This window comes from Macaca fascicularis, chromosome 14, assembly GCF_037993035.2.
Source record: "Macaca fascicularis isolate 582-1 chromosome 14, T2T-MFA8v1.1".
NCBI lineage: Eukaryota > Metazoa > Chordata > Mammalia > Primates > Cercopithecidae > Macaca > Macaca fascicularis.
Genome location: NC_088388.1, coordinates 58363673 through 58391153, shown reverse-complemented (window position 1 = coordinate 58391153; position 27481 = coordinate 58363673). Strand labels below are relative to the sequence as shown.

The following is a 27481-nucleotide window of genomic DNA, read 5'->3' as shown; positions in this document are numbered from 1 at the left end:
GTTTATTTTTCCTGGCTGTGCCTTTAAGAGCTGCAGGAATGTGAAGGGAGTCTGGATGAGGGGTGGGGTCTCCCAGTAGGACTTCTGGGAAAAGGATCCTGGGAATTTCTGCCAGAAGCTAAACTGAGATTCCAACTTTGAAAAGTTGGGGGTGGTTTGTGTTGGGGAAGGCCTGTGATTGGACTGCAGAATTCACTAGGGAGGAGGAAAGCAAAAGTAAAAAGGAAATAGCTAGGGCGAGGGAATAGGGGGGAAGCCATCTTCACCCCCCACCCCAACGCACACACAATTAAGCCTGGAAGCAGCGTGCAACCACTAGCCTGGGGAGGGTCCACATGTGTCAAGGGTGAGGGCAACAGATGCTGGACCCAGGGAGCTCTCTGCCACAAGCCAGTCTGCAAGGCCTCAGGGACCAACATACCAACAGTTGGACTTGATCACTAGCTGGCAAACTGAGCTCATGCATCGGGTGGAATAACAAGCGGACTTTGCTCTCTGCTGTGCAAAACGCTGTTTTTACAGGATTTGCCACAGCAGTGGATAGAAAGCAGGAGACCACCACTGGAACCCTCGAGACTTCTTTGAGGAGAGCCACAGCGTAAGAGATTACCCTGGTTGGTGTTTTGCAGGATGATGGTGGCCCTTCGAGGAGCTTCTGCATTGCTCGTTCTGTTCCTTGCAGCTTTTCTGCCCCCGCCGCAGTGTGCTCAGGACCCAGCAATGGTGCATTACATCTACCAGCGCTTTCGAGTCTTGGAGGTAGGTGGCATCTGTACACCTTGGACAAGGAACAGGCCTCCCGGAAATACCTTATTTTACCCATGTTTCTCTATCTACTGGGTTGTATTTTTCCCAGATAGCAAATGACACATTGCCAAAGTTACACTTCAAAATGCTCATAATCTAGCTGTTTAGAGCCCAACTCCAGTGTCCAGTGTGCCACTCCCAGACCTTGAGCATAGTTGCACTGTGTGCTCTGATTTGGCAGTTTGTCTCGTCTGTAAAATGGGGATAACAGTAGAATTTATGTTGTAAGGCTATTCTGAAGATTTAATCCATAGCTAAAATACTGCCTGGCATAATGGTATGTATCTAAAATGTTATTATTCACCATAGTTCATTTTTTAAAATATGAAACTTAAAAATGTTGGTCACTTTTTCTTCATGTTTAGTGTTGCAGGCTGATAATGAATTTCAGCTTTTCTTTTTGTCTTTTATGATAAACCATTAGGTTACTGTAAAAAGTCATGATATTGATGTATTGAGAAGTCTTAGTTTCTTTTGCTGAACTGGATTTAGATTTAGAAATGAGCAGATTTTGGCCAAGTTAAACAGAAAGAAAGCATTCGGGCTACCACCTCATTAAAATGTGCAAAACCCAACATTTTGGCGGCCTGGACAGGCTCCCAGGGACAAATGTAACCCTCCACCCTAGCCTTTGCCACACCCTGGCACTGACTATTCATACTTAATGACTTGCTTTTGTACAAGCTAAACTGATAAATTATTTATCTTCTTTCAAAGACACTCTTATTGCTAATAATTATTTTCTACATTTTCCTGAAAAATCTTCATGTCCAAATTACGTGTTCTTCTAGTTACAGTCAGGGTAAAGTAATTCCACACAGCAGGCCAAACACATTTCCTAAGGGCGTCCAGCCAACAGGCTGAGGCCTGGAGGCAGTGGCTGAAGTGTTCCCAGACGAGCAGCCTCTTGTGCTTCTTCACTTGCTCCCTCCTGAGCCTCACCTCCTTAGAAGTGCCAGAATGATGCTCACCCAGGATCCCTCTGCATTTAGCATCGACTTGCCTTGGGAGTAAAGCCAGCCAAATCCCTGCAAATTGTCTTTCAATACCTTAAGAACTTGTCAAGGGTATAAAGTACAGACTAATCCTTTTATAGTTATGAATGTGGATTTGAAAAAGATAAGATCTTCCCACCCCAGTCCTGACCTGAGGTGAAGCTAAGTCGCATGTGGCAGTCACCGTTGGCCAGCGCAGACACTTAACAACACAGTGATAGCATTCCCAGCCTGAGAAGCCAGTGTCAGAAGGGTAGGAAAAAAGAGGGTAGGGATTTAGGGAAGTATTTTGGGTCTTTCTGTCTTTCTCCCTTCAAAATAAACAGCCTTACATATTGCTGTTTGGAGCATACATTTTTACATTTGTGGACAGCATTTTGATAAACTATGGCAAATGAGCTTTAAGTCGACATTCTCTTTGACGAAGCAATCCCATTCCCATTCATTTGTTCTTTTGTTCAGCAAATATTTATTGAGTATTATTATGTGCTTGGCCCTGTGCCAAGTGCTAGGGATGGATATTCTGGAAATCTGTCTTAAAATAATCTGATGAAGATGTAAATACAAAGGGTTTTTTTTCCCTTAAAATAATCTGATGAAGATGTAAATAAAAAGTTTTTTCTCAGCATTGATTGAATGACAAAAAATTAAAAACTGTAAATATACATCAAAAAGAGTCTAAGAATAAATAACGGGATATCAACTCAATGGAATGTGCTCATTAAAGTTATGGTATAGGTATACATTAATTGGTATCTAAGTATGTTCACAATATATCTACAGGTGAAAAAGATACAAAACATATAGTAAAATCACATTTTAAAAATATATTTACATATGTATGACTAAATGCTCGGTAAAACTTTTAAAAACTGATATACTAAAGTATCAATAGTACCTTTGAATTTAGGAATTAGGGGTGATTTCAATTTTTCTCCTATTCGATTATGTATAATTTTCTAATCCTTTTCTATAAATGATAGCTATTTATATTATTTGGGTAATTTAAATAACAAGCAATAATTTGCAAATTTATTTTCTGATTGAAGCAAGGGCTGGAAAAATGTACCCAAGCAACAAGGGCATACATTCAAGAATTCCAAGAGTTCTCAAAAAATATATCTGTCATGCTGGGAAGATGTCAGACCTACACAAGTGAGTACAAGAGTGCAGTGGGTAACTTGGCACTGAGAGTTGAACGTGCCCAACGGGAGATTGACTACATACAATACCTTCGAGAAGCTGACGAGTGCATAGAATCAGAGGACAAGACACTGGCAGAAACGTTGCTCCAAGAAGCTGAAGAAGAGAAAAAGATCCGGACTCTGCTGAATGCAAGTAAGAAAACTGCATCTTTTCCTAGCCCTTCTAGGGGCTATCATGCTCAGAAACACACAGACTCAGAGCAGTCAGGGAGCATCGTAGAGTAATGAAAGAGCTGGAGGTGTGCTTTTGTGTGCATTGCTGAGAGAGAAAGCTATAAAGAGAACAGGTGTCCAAAGGGAAATCCATTCTCAGAAAGCCACTCTTTCTTTCACACAGAGTGCCTAAAGACTCCATAGAAGGTCAAGACTATAGTGTCAAAGGTCAGCCCAAGGAGACCACCTCCTGATAAACCTTGATTTGGTGGAGATGTGTGGTCCCAGATTTTTTCAGGGAAAGTGGCAGTTTGGTGGATTCTACATCCAGTACCCAGGGTGTAGATAGCATCTGCAAACGTACCAAGAAACAGTCTTAAATTGGAAATGGCAACAGCCAACCCTCAGGGCTGGAAACTGCAGTGAAATACTACTGTGTGTGCTGTCTGAGATGGTGATAGGCATGGGATGTGGTCTAATCTTGTGATCCATCAGAATCACTTCCAGGCCATTAAGAATAATGTGTAGCAGCTCAAATTATAATAAACAGTATCAGGCAATAAACACACAAATGACAAAGAAAAATTTTCTGTGCATGAGTCTATTTCATTAAAACAATGAGGGAGACAAATCTCCTACCTCAGGGTTTGTATTCTGAGATGTTTTCATTACAAATAGGAAGACTTTATTTACATGCTAATTACATCTGTTCCAATTCAAGAACCTCCATCAGGGAAATGACATATAAGCTGAGTGCCATCATTGTACTAAAAGTTTCATGTACCTTCTCAATGAAATCCTTCTAAGAACTTCATGATCACTATAAGGAAAAGAGTCTTCCTAAATGAGGTGACACTTGGTCTGATTTTTGAACAAAGAAGTTAGAAAAGAATGAGCAGAGGGTACTTCAAGTCAGGTCACAATGTACCAAAGGCATGAGGGTACTGTAGCACCTTGACATGTAGACCCGCAAATATGGCTGAGTGAAAGCTTTTTAGAGAGGTGACAGTAGGAAAACTAGGTTGAAGAGCTCAGCAGGACCCAGTTAATGAGAGACCTTGCATGCTAGATAAAGGAAGTTGAAGCTCACTGGAGAAACTACAGAGAACTATTGAGCAATATTAAACAAGGGCATGATAAGAAGGAAGAGGGTAAAACTAGAGAGAGGAGACCAGTCAGGGAATGCTGCAATAATTTGGGCAACAAGTGAGAGTGTTGGCATTAAGTGTCATGGGACAGAGAACAGGTGGATTTGAGAGCCATTGAGAGTTAGAATCCACATGGCTTTCTGACTGCTAATTAAAAGTAAAGGATGAGTGAGAGAGATGACTCTAGGATGTTTCCCAGGTTTTGGGCTTAGGTCATCGAATGGTTGGTATGAAATATATTGAAATGGAAAACTCAAAAGGAGTTTGGGAGCACTTATTACTGTATGATTTTTTTAGACCATTTATAATTTTGAAACTGTTTAGTTCATTTATTGGCTCACAGCTTATTTCCTACCTCCCTACCTGTAATGTCAGCTCTATGAGAACTTGGAACCCCAGTTTCACGTTCGATGCTGTGTCTTCAGTGCCTAGAATGAGGTCTATTCAATAAATAGTTTTCAGTGAGTAATTAAATAATTAAAACAAATAAATGAATGGATGTAGGGATTGTCAACACAGGCAGAGGGCTTAGTCAAGCTTTGGAGGAAAAAAAAAAAAAAAAAAAAAAAAACCCAAAGAACATCTTATCTCTGAGTCAGAAGAAAGAGAGGAGGGTGCCTTGCCTATAATATGAAGCAATAGGTCAAGTGAGCAATCCTTTTTGGCCCTGACTTTGTCCTGAGATGAATCATCCTCAAAGAGGGAGAAGCTGGGGGTAAGCACAGAGTGAGGGAAGGAAATAGGCCAACCGAGATGAACAGGGGCTTCCTAGAATGCTCATGGAGAGGACTGGGTGCTAATGTGGCCTGATCTAGAATGTGTCTGAACTTTCACACTGGAGGGTCAGGCAGGACCCTAAGTCTGAATAGTTGTGCTGAATTGTATTCCTGAGCTGTCCCTGGTCCCTGGACACTCGCAGCCTACCAGGTGTTGAGATTACCCCTTCCCATTCCAGCTAGAGCTCAGTGGAGGTCCTGAGACTGGACTTGCTTTTTCAACCCCCATCCTCTGCCCCTCAGATACTGCACTTCTGAAATATCCCCTCTCCTAGCTCTGTGGTATATGAAAACATTTCTGAACCTATCAGAGATTGCTGCATCCCTGTCTGTTGCCTCTGGAGCTCACATTTGATGCTGTGTTGGTTTACAAATCAGCCAATACTTCTTGCCTCCCACTACTGTATGGGCCCTGTGCTGCACAGGAGGGATGGAGGACCAAGTAGGACACGTCTGCATCCTGCTCTAGCTTCCTTACCATTTCTCTTGCCTCCCACAGTCTGCCTGCTGTCATGTAGACTTTCCACAACACAAAATAGATCATAATTCTCCTCTGTGAGGAACATATTTTTGTCATTTACCATCAATTATCAACAACAAAAAAATCCATTGAAATCTCCTAGCTTTCTTTTATATAAGAAAGGCCCTTTACGAAGTGATGCAAGTTGATCTCCAGCTCCTTCTCCCATAACTTACCCAAATGCAGTTTAAATATACATATACATATATTTATGTATGTGTGTATATATGTATATATTAAAATGTATATGATTAATATATATTTATATATATTTTTCCTAGCAATCCTTTGTGACTCAAAAATGCTGTGAATTCTTTGTGAAGACCTATGAGGGTAAGGATAGAGGTGAGGGGGCTGCCAGGCAGATTGGCCTACAGTACTCCTGGAGTACTTCATTCATTCCTCTCAGGGAGCATCTCACATACCCGACCACACAAGTCTGTATGTGTTTGACTCCTCAGTCATTCCACAAACATACTGACATCTTCTTTTCTGCATTCACAGAGTCTAGGTCATGCCCTCCCATGGAGAAGGCCACAGAAATTGTTTACAGAAGAAATAATGATGGCAGAGGCCCCTGCAGAGCTTAGTTTAGGGAAAGACAAACCTAGAAACAAGCACAACTGTGTGATTAGTGCCCTTCCAGCTTATTATTTTTAGAGGTTCTCTATCTATGAGTAGACTTTGGAAAGTCAATTTATTCCCCTGTTAGGTACTGTTTTGTATTGTATATATTATGCACACTCCTGCTTTTTACCATTTCTTTTAGTAACTATGCCTATATCGGTTCTCATGCTGTACAACGAATTACCATAGGTTTAGCATCTTAAAACAAGACACGTTTACTACCTCAGAGTTTATGTGGGTCAGGAGTCCATGCATGGCTTAGCTGGGTCCTCTGCTGGTACTTGTAGGGCTGGAACCCTCAGCTCCTACTTGTAGGGCTGGAATCCTCAGCTCCTACAGCCTCTCCTTGCCGTAGGCACTGCACAACACATCTATTGCTCCTTCAAGTAGATGGAGAGTGCTTCTCTTTAGGAAGCGCCTAGTCCCTTTTTTAAGGGCTTTTATGTGATTCAGCCAGCCCACCCATAATTTCCTATTGATAACTTCAAAATCAACTGATTTGGAACCTTATTTTTATATGCAAAATTCCTTCACCTTTGTCTTACAATGTAATGCAATCACAGAGTGTTGTCCTGTCATACACGCACAAGTCCTGCCCATACTCAAGGGAAGGGAATTACACTGGGCATATACACCAGGGGGTAAAAATCCTGGGGACTGTTTAAGAATTCTGCCTATCACAATGCTTTAGTCTGATAGGCTCAGCTGGTGCTACTAATTACCTGTACCTGCCTTCTTCCTGGACGACTCTGATCTTCCTGTCTTCCAACCTTGGCCTATAGAGACTGTGCCAGTTACAGACCTTCCCCTAAAATCCTGAAGACTCAAGTTAGCACCCTTCTGTGGGCAAAAACCATGGGATTATGGGCTAGGAAGGCATTGCCAGAGGTCAGTTCAGAGGGTTTCATTCATATGTATGCGTTGTCTTAGAGAGTTTGTAAACCCCTACAGAATAGATGATACAATTTTCTTGGAAAATTTAACCTTATATCTCAGGAGACTTCCAGGAAATTCTAGTACTAATTTCAACGGTTCTCACTTATTTTAGGAATATTATTCAGGCAACTACTAAGGGCCAAGTACTGAGAATAATAAGATAAAATGGCTCTATAATTAAGCCATTCCCTAGAAAGCTGTTCTCAAATCTTCAACCTTTATTTAGAGATTATCCCCAAATGACATTCACATGAGGGCTTCAACTCAGGGACATTTTGGGGGTAGGTACAATCTTAGAATCTTAACTCTCTCTCCCACTTTCCCACTCTTCCCTCTCTCTCTTCTTCTCTCATTTACACACATACACAATTTAGGATGCAAAGAAGTGAACACTATTTGACTATAACACTAAGTCTAACTTATTTTTAAAAATTATTCCAAGTCTTTGAAACTATAACTATTATTAAAATAAAATTTTGCATTGCACTTTATAACTTATGACAAAGAATCATTGCCTCAGACACCCAGATTAAGAATTTATCCAACTGATACTCTTTGGAAGATTCCACAGGCTGCATTCTTGTGTGCATACAAGTATTAACCTCTTTTTCACTTGTAAATAGTCTGTGAAGAAAAATTCTCCAGGCAGTCAAAATAAGCCATTATGGCAGATTTTATTTTATTTCCTATTGTCATCCAGTTCTTTTTATTGCAAGGGTGCATGAAAGTTACCTCAAGTAATTTTCACCCTGCTGAATTAAATAAGTCATATCTTTTGCTAGATCATGTTTCAAATAAGAAAGTCTGTTGCAACATATTTAAAGCCTCCGGGATCTATCCAGGTTTTATAAGTGTGCATGACCCATATTCAAAACCATTAAAAGCAAAACAACTAAACAAAAATCCCCGCTATTAACCAAATAAAATGTATCTGTTAGCCAACTCTCAAGGTCCATTAGTTTGTCATGAGCAGAACAAAATATGAAAAGAAGTATAACTAATTTGCAACAGATGTGTTTACCACAAAAGAAGGGATTGAAAGTATAAATGCAAGTGTGAGTACAGGTGCGTGTGTGTGTGTGCACGTGCATGTACATGTGCCTGCGTACACCCAGCTATTTCTGCATTCACGGGGACAGCAACATTGGAGGTATGTGTAGAGTACAGCTTATCCTGTGCTTTCCCTTGGAGAAGCCACGCCCATGGATCACTGTGCTGGGTTCAGAAAGACCTACGGACATAGCACTTCTTTTGTTTATCCATCTGAAAGGCCTGTGGTCTATGAGGATACCTCCAATCCCATCACTACGGATTCTCACAGAGGGTTAGCTTGTGGCTCCAGGTGCCCTGAACATCCACTCATTCTCGCTATAACTTAGTTGTTTTATTTATTCAACAAATGTCCAACTGAATTCTAGAAATATGTTGGCATTGTGCCAGGCATTAGAAATGGAATGTTGGATAGGATAACATTCTTGTCCTCAAAAAGCTTACGGCCAAGGGGAGAAGCTGTCTAGACAAATTCAGAGTGATAACGGCTCTGATGGAGGGATGCAAAGGATGTCACAAAAGCACAGGGGACAGGCATCAAGTAGATATGGTCAGGGTTGCCATGTAGATGGGGGGATTACGGAATCTTGAAAGTAGCCCTCAAGCTGAGTTTTAATCATGGAAAAAAGCTAATTAAGTGGAGAATCAAGTAAAGGGCATTTCAAGAAAATGAAACAGCATGGTGCAGCAGAAGCATAATTGGGCTCAGTGTGTTTGTGGAGCAAGTTGTTCAATGGAGCTCAGGTGAAGGAGGAAGTTGTAGAGGCGATGAAAGGACCAGACATAAGCTAAGCTCCTTTGTGCTAAACTAGCTGACACTTGCAAGCTGTAGGGAATCAGAATAATGTGAACGACGGCAATTAATATTACTGAATGTGTATTATGTACCACATAATCCTTAAGCATTTTACATATCTCACTGGACTATGTCATGCAATACTCACAATAACCCTGTGAGATAGGTACTGTATATTATCTCCCATTTTATAGATGAGGAAACAAAGACACTGAGAGGATAAGTCATTTGTCCAAGGTCACACAACTAATAGATGGCAGAGCTGCAATTCGACCCAGACAGGCTGGGTCCTGCACACACTCACCTCTTCCATTGTGCTGTCTGCATAGTAGTGATAAGAATGGGAGTATCGGGGCTCAGAGGAGGTTCATTCTGGCCACAAGGTGCAGAGCAGAATGGCAGTAGGGGAGGCTGAGGGGACACAGAAGAAACAGGCTGAACCCAGTGAAGCCATCTCCAGGACTGCTAGGGAGGCACATGAGGTAGGAGCCTTCTGTTGTGAGAGTAGGTGCCTGGGCTCAGAAGTTCTAGCTGTTTCTGATCTTATCATGGGTCACAGTATGAAGACCATGTTAGTTTTCCTGGTCACTATTGGATGATGGTTCCTACTTACAAACAGACTGGTTTTAGATTCTTAAACTCTGGCCAAGAAGATCCAATTTTCTTTCCCTACCCTCTTGTTTTTTAGTTCCCTGCCATTTCTTCATTGACTTTTAAACAATAAAATTCCTGTGCTTTCCCCACTTTTTGCTCAGTTAACAGAATAGTCACACACACACTTTCCTGGGCTAGAAATCTTCCCTTTGGCCCTCGTCTGACTGGTCACCATATCCAGTAGATTTTTCCTTGTGAATCTCTCTCAAGTGTACTCTTTCCACCTGCACTGCTCTCTCACCATCTCTAGTCTTGATTCCTATGAAAGCCTCCTCGCTGACCTTCCTGCCTCCCATTTCTCCCTGTTCTAGGGCTTATCCTATATTGCCACAGAGTAATCTTGCCAGAGTTACCACATCGCTGCTTTATCCCCTTCAATGGCAACCAAAACCTGCAGGGTAAAGCAACCCCCACAAAATAACATATAAAGAAAGTCCTTTACAACCTGACCCCTGCCAGCCTGGCTCTCTTTGGGTTAAGTATGAAAGTAATATTTATAAGTTAAATAAAAACTGTGACCATGGTATCCACTATATGTGTTGTGCTTACTTTTATCATAAAAGTGGATAAGAAGCCAACAATTGAACACGGCAACTTTGAGCATCCCTCAGCATCTTGTGCCGCTGCTGCCTATCCCTATCTGTCTGGTGCTCTGTCCATCTCACCTGCTATTCTGAAAACGTAAACTATACCTCATGCATGCCTGAGTCATTTATGCTGTGTTCCCTAAGTCTATCATTGTGCGTAGAACAGAGAAGGGGATCAATCTTTTCTGACCTGAAAGAATCGTTTATTCGAAAGTGGAGGAAACTATTTGCCAGAGATAGCATTCAGCCCTTAAATCTGATGTCTTGTCTGATGACCACAACAACCCTGCTAGGTCGATACTATTATAGCTCCTTTTCAGATGAAGAAACTGTGGCTTAGAGAGTTCCACAGAGCCCATCTCCTCTCCCCACATTCCTGCCACATAAGGAGTATGCACCACCCCAGACACACTAGATCCATCTCTGCCTCTGTGTCTACTCACAATCTCCACCCCACCCTGAATCAGTTATCTGCTGCCACGATAATGCTACATAGCAAACCATGCCCAAACTTAGTGGGTTCAGACAACAATCATTTATCATTTCTCAGGGGTCCATAGGGTGGCTGGGTAGGCTCACTTGTGCACCTGCAGTCAGTGGCACATTGCCTAGGAACAGCTGGGTGAGGATGGCCTCAGCTGGGGTGACTGAGCTGCCCTCTGTGTGGCCTCTGCTCCTGTATGACGCTAACCTGGCCCGGCCTCATGACGGAGGCAGATGTCTAAGAGAGAAAGCAGAAGCACACAAGGTCCCTAGGAACTTAGCCTGGTCACTTTAACACTTTGGTGTTCCAAGTATGGCTCTGAAGCTCACCCATATACTATGACCTCTAGTTATACCCATATAAGGCTTTTCATCTCAATGCCCATGGAAACGGGCAGCAATCAAGCCTGATTTTAAAATATGCAAACATCTACATGAAAGCAATGAGTCAGGCATTGGTATGATTAGCAGTTTTGAAGAAGTATCACCAAAGAACCAGCGAGAAGGCGGCTGCAAAGTTCAGGTTCAGGAAGCAGGCCCTAGACCATCACATGTTGAGAAAGGATAAAAAGAATAGGATGAAATGAGATGTACTTCACAGGAAGAATCCATGGGGAAACAACAAAATGACTTTGTGTCTTCTAACTACACACAGGCGAATGGCATTGCCACAGCTAGAAATTGAGAGCATTTCCACCCTTTTCAGTTTGGAATATTACAGGAAACACACACACACACACACACACACACACACACACACACACACACACACACACACTGCAAAAATCAGCTCAGTCTTTAAATGAGAAATAAATAAAAACAAGAAGTTCATAATTATAACCTTGGAATGGTTACAATGTTGTTGCAGTCAGATAATTGGTGGAAAGTGGAAACTGATCAGAAATTCCCCAGAGCAGCCTAGGCAACAAAGCCAGACACCATCTCTATAAAACATAAAAAAATTATCCAGGCATAGTGGCATGTGCCTGTAGTCCCAGCTACAATGTAGCTGGGAGGTCTAGGCTGCAGTGAACCTTGATCATGCAACTGCACTCCAGCCTGGGTGACAGAGAAAGACCCTGTCTCAAAAAAATAAATTCCCCAGAGGATGGCCCATTTTCATGCTTTATGTGAGTGTTGACGAGCCTGGATGCTTTAGGACAGTTCTTAAACTGTCAGGTTCAGAAACCCTTTACAGTCATAAAAATTATTCAGGCCTCCAAATAGGTTTTGTTGAGGCTGGTTATAACTATTGACCATTTATCATATTCATAATTAAAATGGAGAAATTGTAATAACATGTACCAGATGCTATTCCAGGATAAGACATGCATCTGTGAAAAGAAAAACAGATAAGACAAAGCCCCTGCTTTATTTTTCTTTCATTTTTTAGAGCTGACATTCTTTTGAGGGAGGCCAAACAATAAATATGTTAGCAGATAAATGTATAATATGTAGACAGAATATAATAAGTACTATAGAGGAAAATAAACTAAGGAAAGGGGTTATGGAGACTTGGCCTCTTCCAGAAGGAGGCATTGTAAGGAAGTTGTCTATGTTGCCTGTGTTGGACTCCAACTGTAGGGACCCCATGGTGGAGCCAGGCTGGACTCACACTCATACCTCACACATCTTCGCAGCTTCCACACTCTCCATTGAAGTTCTCAACTTGATGTTTTTGGGCAACATATATCTATGCATGTGAAAAGCCATGTGTCAAGTCTGTTTCTTTTTCATAATTTATTGCTATTATCAATAAAGCTGTTAGGGTTCAGGACAGGGTGCCATGGAATACTCTGAATTTAGTGCTGGAAAGCTAGAAAAACCTATGATATGGATTTAATAAAGGATTCTGTGTGATTCACTAAAACCAACATATAAAGCACTTACTGTATGCCAGGCCCTGTTTAAGCCCTAACCCTGGGTTCACAGCCCTTCTGCAATGCCAAATTGCCCCATGGCTCACTGAATTTTATACAGTACCTATTTTCCTACTACCCATCCACTGAAGCACTCAGCGAAATATCACCTGCTAATCTATTTGATTTCTAGGCTGGCACAGCATGAATTGGGATAGCAAGTTTGGAAACTGACAAACTCTGCATAATCTGAATCTAATTGGCTTCTGAGTTTGGAGAGTAAGCAGTAAATTGACTACTGAGGGAGATATATATTGTGTCCCAGGCACTTAGGATAAATAGAGTCTAAAGTGCTTGCAAGGAAACAAAGTGAATAATCAATTCTAGTTCAGCATAATAACTGCCCTAGAAGGGGTTGCACAGAATGCTTTCGGCAGATGAGAATGACCTAACTGCTCTGCAGGAGCAGAGGATTTTGTTTTGAATAATGAGCAGGTGTATCCCAAGTTAGCAAAGGAGAGCTAAGGAGAAGTCTGAGCAAAGTCTAAAACTTGTGGGAAGCCATGGCAGGTTTGGTGACTAGTGACTAGCATGATGAGGAAGTGACAAGAGAGGAAGTTGATTAAGCACTCTGCATGCTATGCTGAGATATCTGAAACTTATTCCGTGGGCGAAATCATGAAATACCCCTAATTTTTAGAATAAGTCCATGCTGACAATTTTATAGATATTTTATATCTGACTACAAGTCTGAAAGCCATCATCTTTGTCATCTCAGTGCCTACATCCTACCTATCAGCTGATTAGTATTGACAAATGTTTATGAACATGAATACAATCTAGATGGTTGAAAAAGTCAAGTTTTATAACAGCATTTCAGGAAGCAGTCAAAATACTCAGGGTTTTAAGAGAATTCTCTTCTCTTTAATGAATTCATCACTCTTCCCAAGCCAACCTTCTCTGCTGCTATCTCATGTACCCTATCACCCCATTTTTGAGTCTGATTTGGTATCAACAGGTTCCCTCAATTGAATCAGTTATTAAAACCTGATCTCTCCTTTTTCTAACTACTTATATCCGTCACTATTTGGATAGTTCTCATCTGGATCATACTTACAAACTCATTACCTGGTATCCCTCTGTCCTTCCCCATCCCCAAGCCATTCTCCACCAGCAGCCAGACCAGTGTTTCTGATCCTTAACTCAGACTGAGTGACTCCCACATAAAGTAATACGTCTCACCAGATATGGAAAGTGTTGCTATTAAATCAGGGGAAAAGTATTTAAAAGATTAAAGTAAGTGATATTTGTGTATGAATTTACAAGTTATATGAAAAGATTCAAATAAGTAATACTTGTGTATGAATTTACTGTGAGGCCTTGTGCCAAATTCTATCCTAATTGCTTGTCTGCAATTCTGCCTGAGGGGGAAACCCAGATTCTCATTCTCTGGTTTGCCAGGGAAACCCTGCATGTCATTGTCTCTGTTAAAAAAATTTGCATCTTGGCTGGACCCAAAGGTTTCAAATTTATTTCCCATCCCTCCCCAACCTTTTCTTCCTGCTAATTATCTCTTCTCAAGAGAAGCACAGCAGGGAGTTTTAACTTACCCTTTTACTTGAACACTGTAAATTAATATATTATCCTCAAATTCCAAAAGAAAAGGAAATGATAAAACCTACAGAGTATCAGCGCTGAAAACTACATATAGAGAGCATCTAACCTAAACCTCTTGTTTTACAGCTGGGAAAAACAAGGTTGGGTTGACAAAGGGACTTTTGGGGAGACACACAGAGCCAAAGGCTGAGTTCAGACCACTCACATCTCTGACTCCAAATCCTGGGTTTCATCTACAAAGGAAGGAATAGGAGAAGCAGAAGGAACATGAGGGGAATTGTTTTTTTTTTTTTCCAGAACTATGTTTCCCTGACCAAAACCATATATCCACTCTTGTGTTACTTCTCCAAGGGTTCTGCATTAGAAAAGAAGAGGGTAAAATAAGCAGTTTGTGTTGGTTTCTGCTGTATTTTATTTTATTGACTGATTTATTGTTTTGTTTTGTTGTTGTTGTTTGTTTGTTTGGAGACAGGGTCTCCCTCTGTTGCCCAGGCTAGAATACAATGATGCACTGTCAGCTTACTACAGCCTCAACCTCCCAGGCTCAAGTGATCCTCCCAACCTCAGCCTCCCACGTAGCTGGGACTACAGGAGTGTGCCACCAAGCCCAACTAATTTTTGTATGTTTTGTGGAGTGAGGTCTCACTATGTTGCCCACATTGGTCTTGAACTCCTGGACTCAAGGGATCCTCCCACCTCAACCTCTCAAAGTGCTGGGATTACAGGCATGAGCCACTGGGCCCAGTCATTTCTACTGTATTTTAAATGAACATTTTATTATGGGAGAGACATTAATTGACCTTGCTCTTAGACACAGTCCCTCCGTAGCTGGGCTGCAAGCCTGTTGGCTTTTCTTCAGGCAAGAAGGATGGGAAGGCTGGGGGCTTCCTAGTCAAGGCCCCTAGTCTGTGACTAGGTCCCAGAGAGCCCATTGCCCTCATCCACCGTTCTGCACACCCAGATGCTATTCATCCTTTCCCTCCACATACATACATACACATCACTGTGCCCTTGGGGCTGGCTGGAGGGGTCCTGACTGGCTGCCTCCCAGCTCAGACTGAGCTCAGAGGACCGCATCCCCCTTTATGGCTGTGTGACCTTTCCAGGTAATTTATACAGGCCTTAATGTTTTCTCATTTGGAAAATGAGTATTGAAACATCTACCACTTAAGCTTACTGTAAGAATTGTGAGTTCTACATTTTAAACTTATATTAAAACATCATAGTATCCCCCCACCAATATATATAATTATTTGTCAATTAAAAATAGAAATTTTAAAAAGTTAAAAAAATAATAATTATATAGGGCTGGGCATGGTAGCTCACATCTGTAATACCAGCACTTTGGGAGGCCAAGGCCAGGAGGGTTGGTTGAGGCCAGGAGTTTGAGACCAGCCTGGTGAACGTAGCAAGACCCTATCTCTAAAATAATCAAATTAAAAATGTTTAAAAACTTTAAAAAAAGAATTATATTAGTTAATGTAAAGTGCCTAGCACAGTACCAAGCATACTATATGTCAGATATATTTGTTGGATATTTATTAACTTCTCTAGCCCTTGTGCTTGTTCCTTAATAGGAATAGCTTCTGGGCTTTTCTCACAGCCAATAGACCTTCCCTCTTACCCCATAAAAGTCCTCTATGGTCACTCACAGGCTTAAACCCTTACTCATCCTCTGTAATCAGCATAGAATCAGGGAAGAGCAGAGGCTTCACATGAGACAGGTTAGGCTTGGGAAACTGAAGAAAGCTCTTTCGGGCTCAGGTGGAGGGGTGGCCCTAGCAAACAGGGCAGATCATTCCCCATCCTTCTGCACTGCAGCCTATGGACCCCAGTAGCTCAGTGTGTCAGGGGGTCCTTCTGTTAGCTGCTCCTGCAATGCATAAGGTTCCCTGTTGTCCCAGACTTCTCCACACTCCCCAGGGCTTTGGCTTCCTATAACCCGGGCTGACCCAGGACAATGTTGACCTGGAGGCCACAAGAAAGCAACCCCTCAGGCTGATGAACCATGTCAGCAGGGGAGCATGGGGGCAGCTGATGGCTGAGAGACTTCTACAGCTTGCCTCCAAGTCTGGCTCTGGCCACAGTGTAAGCCAGGCAAGGCCACTGTGTCCCTGGGAACAGCCAGTGATGTCATGACCACTGAAAGGACTGACTTCCTGAGACTCAGCTCTTCCCAGCTAGGGTTGCTCCCACCCCCACTTCTGCCATGTATTCCCTTCATGAAAACCTTGGGTCAGATTTTTTAATGGAATAATGGGTTTGAAAGTATCTTAAAAGCTTTAAAGTACTTTACAAATTATTATTTACTTAAGATGGGCCTGCAGTCAGAACTCTGGAAGTGCAGTAATATTTAGACTTTAGAATAATATCTGCTTAAATGAGACTATTTTTAAATTCATTCAACAGATATTTACGAAACCCCAACTCACTGAGTTAGGCACTGGGATACGACACTATCCATGAAGATGAAGGAGCAGAGACTAGAAGCCTGGGAGCGGGAGAGAAGGACAATGAGCTAGTAAATAAAACAGATGAAATAATTAAGAATATGATAAGCAATCTCAAGGAAATAAGAAAAGGGCTAGAGTAGACAATTTTTGGGTGGACATATTTACATAGTGTGGTCACAGGAAGCCTCTTAAAGACATAATATTGAAAATGAGACTTGAAGGCTAAATAGGAGCTAACTGTGGGAAGATCAAGAAAAAGAGCACTCTAGGCAGAAAATTGCAAGTGCGGGAGCCCTGAGGCAGAAACACACTTGACATCCTGGCAGGATGGAAGACAACCAATGTAATCACAACACAGTGAGCAAGGGGAGAAAGGTATCAGGGAAAGTCACAGAGAAAGGCAGGGGCCACGTTATGTAGATTCCTTAGGCAAGGGTTTAGGATTTTATTTTAAATATGATAGAAAGGGTTTAGCCAGGCCAGTCACATAATTTATGTTTTCAAACAGATCACTCATACCGCTTTATGGAGAACATACTAACTAAAGGTAAGAAAGAATAAAATCAAGGAGACAAAGTAGAGACTATTATAGTGGTCTAGGCAAAAAGTGATGATGAATGGATTCCAGGGAAAAAAGAGGTAGTAGGTTGAAAGTGAGATGTATATTTGAGTATTTTCATGTAACATTATAATTTTTCTTTTTCTTTTTTTTTTCTTGGCGGAGTCTCACTTTGTCTCCAGGATGGAGTGCAGTGGCACAATCTCGGCTTACTGCAACGTCTGCCTCCCAGATTCAAGCAATTCTCCTGCCTTAGCCTCCCAAATAACTGTGATTACAGGAATGCACCACTATGCCTGGCTAATTTTTGTATTTTAAGTAGAGATGGGGTTTTGCCATGTTGGCCAGGCTGGTCTTGAACTCCTGACCTCAGGTGATCTGCCCAACTTGGCCTCCCAAAGTGCTAGGATTATAGGCGTGAGCCACCGCTCCTGGCCTTATGTAACATTATAATTTCAAGAGAAGTTATACTATCAGGATTTGCTGGTGTTGGAGAATAGAAGGAAAGAAATCAAGGATTTCTAAGTAAGAAACTTGGTTTATGGATCTTGCCTGAAATGGAAAAAGTAGGGAGAAGGAGAGTTTGGAGGATAAAAGTAAGAGTTCTGCTTTGGACAGGTTAAGTTTGAAGATATCCAAGTAGGGACATTGAATAAGCAGGTAGATAAATAGGTTTGGGACTAAGTAGATATCCAGACAGGGGCTGAAGATACAAAGTTGGTAGTCATCATTATTTAGAACTTCCATGGTCTCAGAGATAGAATGGAATGACTTAGAAAGTGATTGTAGACAAAGAAAAGAGGAGGCCTGAGGATAGAGTATTTAAAAGAGGAAGATGAGGAGAAACTGGCAATGGACACCAATAAAAAACAATCCAGAAAGATGGGAGGACAAACATGAGGGGGATATCCCAGAATCAGGAAGAGAAAGAGTTTCGAGGGAAAATATTGACCAAATAATCAAATTCGGCTGTAAAGTTGACAAGGATGAATCCTGTGAATTGACCCTTGGATTTGCCAACATGGAGGCTGTTGGTGACCTTGACAGAGACTGATTCAGAAAAATGGGCAGCAGAGTTTAGACCAGTGGAGAACTGAAGTCTGAATAGAATGGCTTAGAGGATCATTGGAAGTAAGGAAACGCCTCTTTCAAGGAGTTTTAATATAAAGTGGAATAGAGAAATGGGGCCATGCTAGTAGGTTTTTCCAGGATGGATGATTTACTGAATGATCCAATAGGGAGGAAAAGACTACTGAGGTAGGAAAGGGAAGATAATTTCAGGTCATAAGTTCTTGAGTAGGTGAAAGGGTAAGAGATCCACTGCAAAAGTAAAGGACGCAAGAAGGACGGCAGAGAATGCAGGGTCAGGAGCAGTTTGTTGATGGATTTGGTTGTTGAAAATCCATTATTCATTCAGAAAATACGGAACTACTATATGCCAGATGCTATTCTAAAAACAAGAGATACAGTAGTGAATGAAACAGATAAGACAAAGCTTATACTCTCACGGCGTTTACATTTTATTGAGGGGAATCAAGCAATAATATGCCAATGACAAATGTATAATATGTCAGACAAAATAAGCACTATGGAGAAAAATGATCTAGGGTAAAGGAGTCCCTGGAGAACTGGAGAAGAGGGTTGCCTTTTTTATAGGGTAATGGGAAAAGGTCTAAATGATCAAGGACCATTTGGAACAGGCCTAAAGGCAGCAAGGGAAGAAGCCATGTAGATATTTGTTTCCAAGCAGAGGTAACAAAAAGTGCCAAGTTCCTGAGGCAGGAGTGTGTTTGGTACAATCTGAGAAATAGCAGAAGTCAGTGTGGTAGAAAAAAATGAACAAGGTGGAGAAGTTGTAGGGGACAAGGAGTGGAAGAACAGAGAGAGAAGCAATAGGAGAACAGCTTACATGTGGCTTTGGAGGTAAAGACCCAAGCTTTATCCATTTCACTCTGAGTGAAATGAGAAGCCAATGGAGGGTTTCAAGCAGACACAGGACATGATGTGACTTACATTTTAAAAGCATGCCTTTGGCTGCTGTGGGAATTGGACTATGGGAGGCAAGGATGGAGGCATGAACACCATATAGGAGACTGCTGCCACAGTAGTCCAGGCAGGAGATGGTGCAGTTCTCCTAGGATTGCTTCTACTTTCTCATGGAGTAAGTGGGAAGATCTCCATGCGAGGGTATGATGGAGGCTTGCAGGGAGATGAGAAAGTGTGATAGTCATATGGAAAGCGTGATAGGACTGCTGCCCACAGCTGGCATATAACAAGCAGTTTGCTAACATGCTTGCTTACCTCCGAACCTCTGGGACCCATCTCACTGTGCATCTCTCTTCCTCCTGTCCAGTCTTCTTTCCTTCATTCTGTTTCTTGTCCTATGACTCCAGTTGACCTTCAGTGGGCTTTAAGAACCCAAGCACTGATTAAGAAAATGACAACCTGCTGACACATCCAACTTTTTTTTATTTTTATTTTTTTTAATTTTTTTTTTTTGAGACAGGGTCTGGCTCTCTCACTCAGGCTGGAATGCAGTGGCATGATCTCAGCTCACTGCAACCTCTACCCCCTGAGCTCACATGACCCTCCTACTTCAGCCTCCTGAGTAGCTGTGACTACAGGTGCACACCACTACACCCGGCTAATTATTGCATTTTTTTGTAGGAATGGGGTCTCACTCTGTTGCCCAGGCTGGTCTTGAACCCCTGAGATCAAGTGATTTATCTGTCTTGGCCTTCCAAAGTGCTGGGCTTACAGGTGTGAGCCACGGTGTCCGGTCCACATCCAGCTTCTTATACCAAAGCCTTTCAAAGGATTTGAAGGAGCTCCTCAGAGTGCTCAGTTGTCCTTTAAAGACTCTATCTAACTATCATTCCACCACCTCACACCCAGAAGTCAATGAGGGAGGCCCAGGATTCCTATGCTCTTATTAAGACTACTCTTTCCTACCCATAATAGAAACTTCAGCAGGATTTGCGGTAGACCTGCAAGTTTCCTCATGCTCCTAGCAAGACCACCACTCCCTGCTTCCATGACATTGCTCACCTCACAACAGATGGCCTGATAAGGCAGTCTCAACAAGAGTCCACAATTGGCTGGGAGTGGTATCTCACGCCTGTAATCCTAGCACTTTGGGAGGCCAAGGCAGGAAGACCACTTGAGTCCTAGAGTTTGAGACTAGCCTGGGCAACATAGTAGACCTCATTGCTGCAAAAAATAAACAAAATTAGCTGGGCCTGTTGGTGTGCATCTTTAGTACCAGCTACTCAGGAGGAGGAGGTGGGGGGATTGCTTGAGCTCAGGAAGTTGAGGCTACAGTGAGCCAAGATCATGCCACTGCACTCTAGCCTGTTTAATAGAGTAAAAAGCTGTCTCCAAAAAAAAGTCCAAAATTAGAACTGATGACCGACTTTTCTTGAAATGACCAGTAGAGCTGATCTTATCCTGATTCACATCAATCTTCAAGGAGGAAGAACTGACCATGCTCCAGGAAGATCAAGTAAAATATGGACATAAAATATCTATTTGAGTTTTCAGTTATGAGGTTCCTGGTAACATTATATAGAATAATTTCTATGGAGTTATGGCGAAGTAAAAGAATGGGAGATGAAGATGTAGATTACAGAGTATAGCCTATTCTGTAGGAGAAGCTGGCTATAAAATGATGGAAAGAGATAATGAAGCAACTAGAAAAAGGTGCCTAGTTGAAGGTGAATTGTTGTTTTAATGTAGGCTAGATGCTTATAAGCTAAGGCTAAGAATCTAGTAATGAAGGAGAAATTAAAGATAACAGAAAAGGGATAATTCATCAAGGAAGTCTAGAAGAAGCCAGGAAAAGATGAGATCACAGTACAAGTGAATGTATTAGTCTTGGACAGGAGAAATGACACAGTTTCTTCTAAGATGTGTGTGAGGGTAGCAACAGGGGAACAACTAAAGAAAAGTTTATAAGTGAGGAGACAGGAAGTGAAAAGAGTTCATGTCTAATGGTATTTGTTTTTTCAAAGGAATTAATCTGCTGTTGGTGAAGGGACTGGCCAGGGCAGGATGGGTGGGGCGGGGTAGGGAAGATATTAGTATTATGTGAAGATGGTGGGCTAACCATGAAGACCAGTATGGTATTTGGGGCTCAGTTGACACTGGAGACCCCTTATGTCTAGTGGCACCAATATACACCATTGTGAGATTTTCTCCTCCATCAACACTCAACTCCAGGACAAGGCAGATGTTTGAACTCATTCTGGGCCAGGGACTTTTGTTGGGTGGATATTGTGGCATAACTAGGGGTTGATGGGTGAGAATGCCAGTGAGAGAGCTATTAGAGTGGTTTAGGCTGTATAGGAAAGAAAGCAAGGTCAAGAGAGGGCTGATGACCTGGGAGAAAGTAGAGGCCAAGGGACTGGAAGGCATGAGCAAAGGAGTGAGGAATGGAAGAATAACCATGGTGAGTGGGATACTGGGGTTTTCGATTTCAGATACGGAATAGTTGTTGGGAATGGGAGATCAGAGTATAACCCTGGAGAAGGATGCTAATGTGGTTTAAAAGTAAGTTTCCATGGAATTGAAGAGGTGGACATGCTCCATGCATATAGGGTAGTGTCCTGGAGAATTGCCAATGATTTAGACTGGGAGGAGTTGACAGCATGAGACACAAAGCAAGAATACTAAAAAGGAAGAGATTTTGCTGTAGGTGGGAAGAATAGTAGCCTGAAGTGGCACTGAGGAGCTAGAAAACTGTAACTCCTTCATTTTACTTCACTTTTCTCCTTTCTTCCAGTTTAGATCATTTATCATTCCATTTGGATTAAAGAAATAATCTACTAATTGATTTCCCTGATTTTGGTCTCACTCCAAATGTCCATCATACACAGGACTTCTAGCTTAACCTTGTGGAACAGTCTTGACAGCCTTTATTTCACTCCTGCTCAAAAACTTCAGTATCTCTCCATCTATGGAATAAAATCCAAATTCCTTAGCCTGGCCCTTAAGGTTCCAGGCATAGAGATGGCTTCAATCTACTATAATTGACCCTTGGATAATGTGGTTGCTAGGGGTGCTGACCCTTGTGTGTTGAAAATTTATGTGCAACATTTTTTTTTTTTTTTGAGATGGAGTCTCCCTCTGTTGCCAGGCTGGAGTGCAGTGGCATGATCTTGACTCACCGCAACCTCCGCCTCCTGGGTTCAAGCGATTCTCCTGCCTCAGCTTCCCAAGTGGCTGGGACTACCAGCATGCACTACCACACCCAGCTAATTTTTGTAGAGACAGGGTTTCACCCTGTTGGCCAGGATGGTCTCAATCTCCTGACCTTGTGATCTGCCCACCTCAGCCTCTCAAAGTGCTGGGATATTACAGGTGTGAGCCACCATGTCCAGCCTATGTGTAACTTTTAACTCCTCCAAAACTTAACTATGGATAGTCTGCTGTTGACCAGGAGACTGACTGATAAGGTAAACGTCGATTAACACATATTGTGAATGTTAATCTGGTCCTTTCCTATTTACAAATCCAGACAAAGAGAAAGCTGCCTCTGAAGTAATGCGTTATAGCTGGGAGAAAGAGCACTGCAACTTTATTCTAAAAATAAAGTAAGCTAGAGAAAAGAAAATGTCATTAAGAAAATCATAAGAGAAAGAAAATAGATTTACTGTTCATTAAGTGGAAGTGGATCATCATAAAGGTCTTTATCCTCATCATCCTCTTCACACTGAGTAGGCTGAGAAGGAAGAAAAGAAGGGGTTGGCTTTGCTGTCTCAGGGCTGGCAGAGACAGGAGAGAATCCACATTTTAAGAGATCTGCACAGTTAAAACTCATGTTCAAGGGTCAACTGTACTTTGCTTTATATATCTAGTTTGAAGCAACATCAAACATTAGCTTGTATTGGTCTAAACTCTACACTTCTTTACCTAATCTTAGAGTACTTTCCTGAAAGTGGTTTTGTTTGCTATCTGGAATGCTTCTCCACTCCTCTCTGAGTATTCAACTCCATTTATCCTTCAAGGACCAAATCAAATACAGATTCTTCCCTGCGTCAAATGACATTTCCTTTCTCTATTCTTAAAATTCCACTTTACTCCCTATATTCTAGTTAGTCCTGGACTTAATAGAAAGAACCATGCCCAGTTTATGCTCATAACCCCAGCTCATAATACCTCGCTCATTATCTTGCTCCTTGTAGGTATCCGGTGTCTGCTAACTATATGCATTCATTCATACATTCATGAATAAATAAATAGAGCTCTTATAATGTTGTAGTCATGTTAAGGGTCAGAATCCTTCACTAGGAGATAATCTCCTCGAGGTGTAGGATTGATATTGTATTTTTTATCCTCCATACTTAGAACCATTCTGGAAACATTGTAACCTAAGTACACAGTACAATAAAATCGTGGTAAATGGAATTGAATTAGTGTCTTCACACCTAAGTCATTCTCACTGTGTCAATCCCAAGTGCTCTAGACAGTGAACACGGTCTGTGAAACAGCAAATAGCTGTTAATATCCTGAAGTGAATAAAATGCTGACTCTTAGAACTGGATAGCAAGTCCCTTAACAGAGACCATTTATTTATTCTTTCATTCATTGAGTCATACAATGAATTGTGGTTGATCTATATACAATAACTATTATAGACACTAAGGAAAAAACAATCTGTGAAAATAAGGAGGTGAAAGAATGGGCTTAGCTTCTTGCTGGGATTTAAATGCCCTTTTTCTTAAGGAAACAAAATGCATGCCTATGTTGCATTTTCACTCTAGGATTTTCCAAGGGAAACCCTTCTTCTAAGGACTGTCATGTCACAGTAGAACTGAAAATATTCCCTACCAGTATTAAACCTGAAAGGAAACAAGATTTACCAAGCACAGTGAGCCTTCCAGAAAGCAGACAGCTCATGTTTTTAAAGTAATCTCTCCTTTTTCTCCTGTTTGGCCAGGCTGTGACAACATGCTGATAAGCATAAAGTCTCTGAAAATAGTGAAGAAGATGATGGACACACATGGCTCTTGGATGAAAGATGCTGTCTATAACTCTCCAAAGGTGTACTTGTTAATTGGATCCAGAAACAACACTGTTTGGGAATTTGCAAACATACGGGCATTCATGGAGGATAACACCAAGCCAGCTCCCCGGAAGCAAATCCTAACACTTTCCTGGCAGGGAACAGGCCAAGTGATCTACAAAGGTTTCCTATTTTTTCACAACCAAGCGACTTCTAATGAGATAATCAAATATAACCTGCAGAAGAGGACTGTGGAAGATCGAATGCTGCTCCCAGGAGGGGTAGGCCGAGCATTGGTTTACCAGCACTCCCCTTCAACTTATATTGATCTGGCTGTGGATGAGCATGGGCTCTGGGCCATCCACTCCGGGCCAGGCACTCATAGCCATTTGGTTCTCACAAAGATTGAGCCAGGCACACTGGGAGTGGAGCATTCATGGGATACCCCATGCAGAAGCCAGGATGCTGAAGCCTCATTCCTCTTGTGTGGGGTTCTCTATGTGGTCTACCGTACTGGAGGCCAGGGCCCTCATCGCATCACCTGTGTCTATGATCCACTGGGCACTATCAGTGAGGAGGACTTGCCCAACTTGTTCTTCCCCAAGAGACCAAGAAGTCACTCCATGATCCATTACAACCCCAGAGATAAGCAGCTCTATGCCTGGAATGAAGGAAACCAAATCATTTACAAGCTCCAGACAAAGAGAAAGCTGCCTCTGAAGTAATGCATTACAGCTGGGAGAAAGAGCACTGTGGCTTTGGCAGCTGTTCTACAGGACAGTGAGGCTACAGCCCCTTCACAATATGGTATCCCTCTAATCACACACAGGAAGAGTGTGTAGAAGTGGAAATACATATGCATCCTTACCCAGATGTCACTGCCTTAGGTATCTTCCAGGAGCTTAGATGAGAGCAAGAGCATATCATTAGAAAAGTTTCAACAATGTCCATTACTCCCCCAAACCTCCTGGTTCTCAAGGCTGACCACATTCTGATACAGCTTACTTCAAGCCTTTTCTTTTACTCCCCCCCAGCATTTACTGTAACTCTGCCCTCTTCCCTCCCACAATTAGAGTTATATACCAGCCCCTAATATTCACCACTGGCTTTTCTCTCCCCTGGCCTTTGCTGAAGCTCTTCCCTCTTTTTCAAATGTCTATTGATATTCTCCTATTTTCACTGCCCAACTAAAATACTATTAATATTTCTTTCTTTCTTTCTTTTTTTTTTTTTTGAGACAAGGTCTCACTATGTTGCCCAGGCTGGTCTCAAACTCCAGAGCTCAAGAGATCCTCCTGCCTCAGCCTCCTAAGTACCCGGGATTACAGGCATGTGCCACCACACCTGGCTTAAAGTACTATATCTTATTGAGGTCTAACCTCTATTTCCCCTAGCCCTGTCCTTCCACTAAGCTAGGCAGGTGTAATAATAAAGTGAAAATGTTAACATTTGAATGCCACTTTCCAGGTGTAGAGTGTTTGTTTGCACATCATTTAATTCTCATTTCACCATTGTGAAACATGCACAAGTCTTTACAGCTGTCATTCTAGAGTTTAGGTGAGTAACACAATTACAAAGTGAAAGATACAGCTAGAAAATACAAATGCCGGTCTTTCCATCGCCCAAGGAAACATCAAATATGTATGTTTGTTCACGTACTCTTATAGTCAATGTGTTCATCATTTCAGCTTAAAAATAACAGTCTGCCCCTTTAGCCAGTTTTCATGTCTGTGCAAGACCTTTCAATAGGCCTTTCAAACAATAATTCCTCCAGAAAACTAGTCTAAGAGTGAGGACCCCCAACTCTAGCCTCCCCTTGTCTTGCTGTCCTCTGTTTCTCTCTTTTTGCTTTAAATTCAATAAAAGTGACACTGAGCAAATAACCCCATCAGGTTATATTTGCCCACATACCCTAAGCATAAAAGCTTTCTGGGAGTGCTGCTTGTGTTAGGTTTACAGTGAATGATTTCCAACACACTGAGGCCCTTAATAAATATTCTGGAATCTGGACAGAAGTCATACAGCAGGCAAGCGACTCTGCCACAGCAGGCATGCCCTGTGGCACCGAGGGCAGCATGCCTCTTGACAGGGGCTTCCTCAGTGTTTCCCACGTGTTTGTCCAATTCAGCTAAGTTCAAGTCACAAGTGCAGGCTGTGGTGCCAGTCTGTGTCACGTGCTGAGGCCTCTCTCTTTCCAGGTTGGTCACATGAGAAAGTTTGCTTTGTGTGCTTGCAGCTGTTTTCCTGTCTTTGCCAAGCCCAGGCTGGGACCATAGGCAGTGAAGACAAAATGTTTTTTTCCATAGCATTTGAGTAGATCTTTGGCAAAAGGGAATTACTCAACCCATGGATACAGTGTAATTACCCACAGTTCTAACAGAAGGGTACAGAGAGCCCATATCCTTTGTGGAATGAGACAGGTATGAATAAAATAAATGTGATATTACCTGCCCTATTACCCACCTATTTCACAGATATAAGCAATGTAGGCTGCCTCACAGAGGATAATGGGGTAGATTTATCAATAGGAGTGAGTCCTGCAACCATAGTTCCTTTGGAGGCACAGAGGAGAGGTTGCCTGAAATGTGCTTTCTAGATTCCATCTGGGATATGATTTGATGGACAGCTCTGCGGGGCACATCTGCCCCTAACAACTCACCTTGGTAGCTACCTTAAATCCCTGCAGCTTGAATCACTCTTTTAGGTCAAGACATTTTCTCCAGGAAGCCCCTGTTAAGGGACCACTTTGCTTCTTGTGAGCCAGGGCAGGTCAGTATGCAGGCCTGGGAATGGGGTTTCTTTCAGGTGAACTTTTTAGCTCTGGGGTCTTGTTGGATTTAAGTGAAGACTGACATCAACATGACCTACATCAGTGATTCTTAAACTTTGTTGCACATAAGAATCACCTGCGGAGTTTTAAGAGTCCTCATGCCATGGCCATACCCCCAAGACCATTAAATCATAACCTCTGGGGATGAATCAAGACATCAGTATTTTTAAAGTCCCTTCCCGCAATGTGGTTCCAAAGTGCAAAGAAGCTCCAGAGCCGGTGACTTAGAACATTTAAAAAGGTAATTGTATCGTTTTAAGAACAGGCTAGCAGTTTCTGGGGGCTGAGATAAGGGAGTGGGTCCACTAGGGCAATAAAGTGTGGGGTTTGGAAACGGCCACGAACTCTTGTGAACTGCGGCAGCCTCGGTCTACAAAAGCCTCTCTGCTGCTATTTTAAGGAAGTGAAAGAGAACTGAAGGGT

The 27481-nt window shown here is 42.1% G+C and overlaps 1 protein-coding gene across 1 annotated transcript; it reads left to right on the top strand.

Annotated features, from left to right (window-relative positions):
• Positions 1-246: 246 nt before the first annotated feature.
• OLFML1 (olfactomedin like 1) lies at positions 247-26111 on the top strand. Its single transcript, XM_015435195.4, has 3 exons — positions 247-759; positions 2852-3140; positions 24163-26111. The coding sequence occupies exons 1-3, from the start codon at positions 631-633 to the stop codon at positions 24951-24953; spliced, it is 1209 nt and encodes a 402-aa protein (XP_015290681.3). The 5' UTR covers positions 247-630; the 3' UTR covers positions 24954-26111.
• The last annotated feature ends 1370 nt before the right edge of the window (positions 26112-27481 follow it).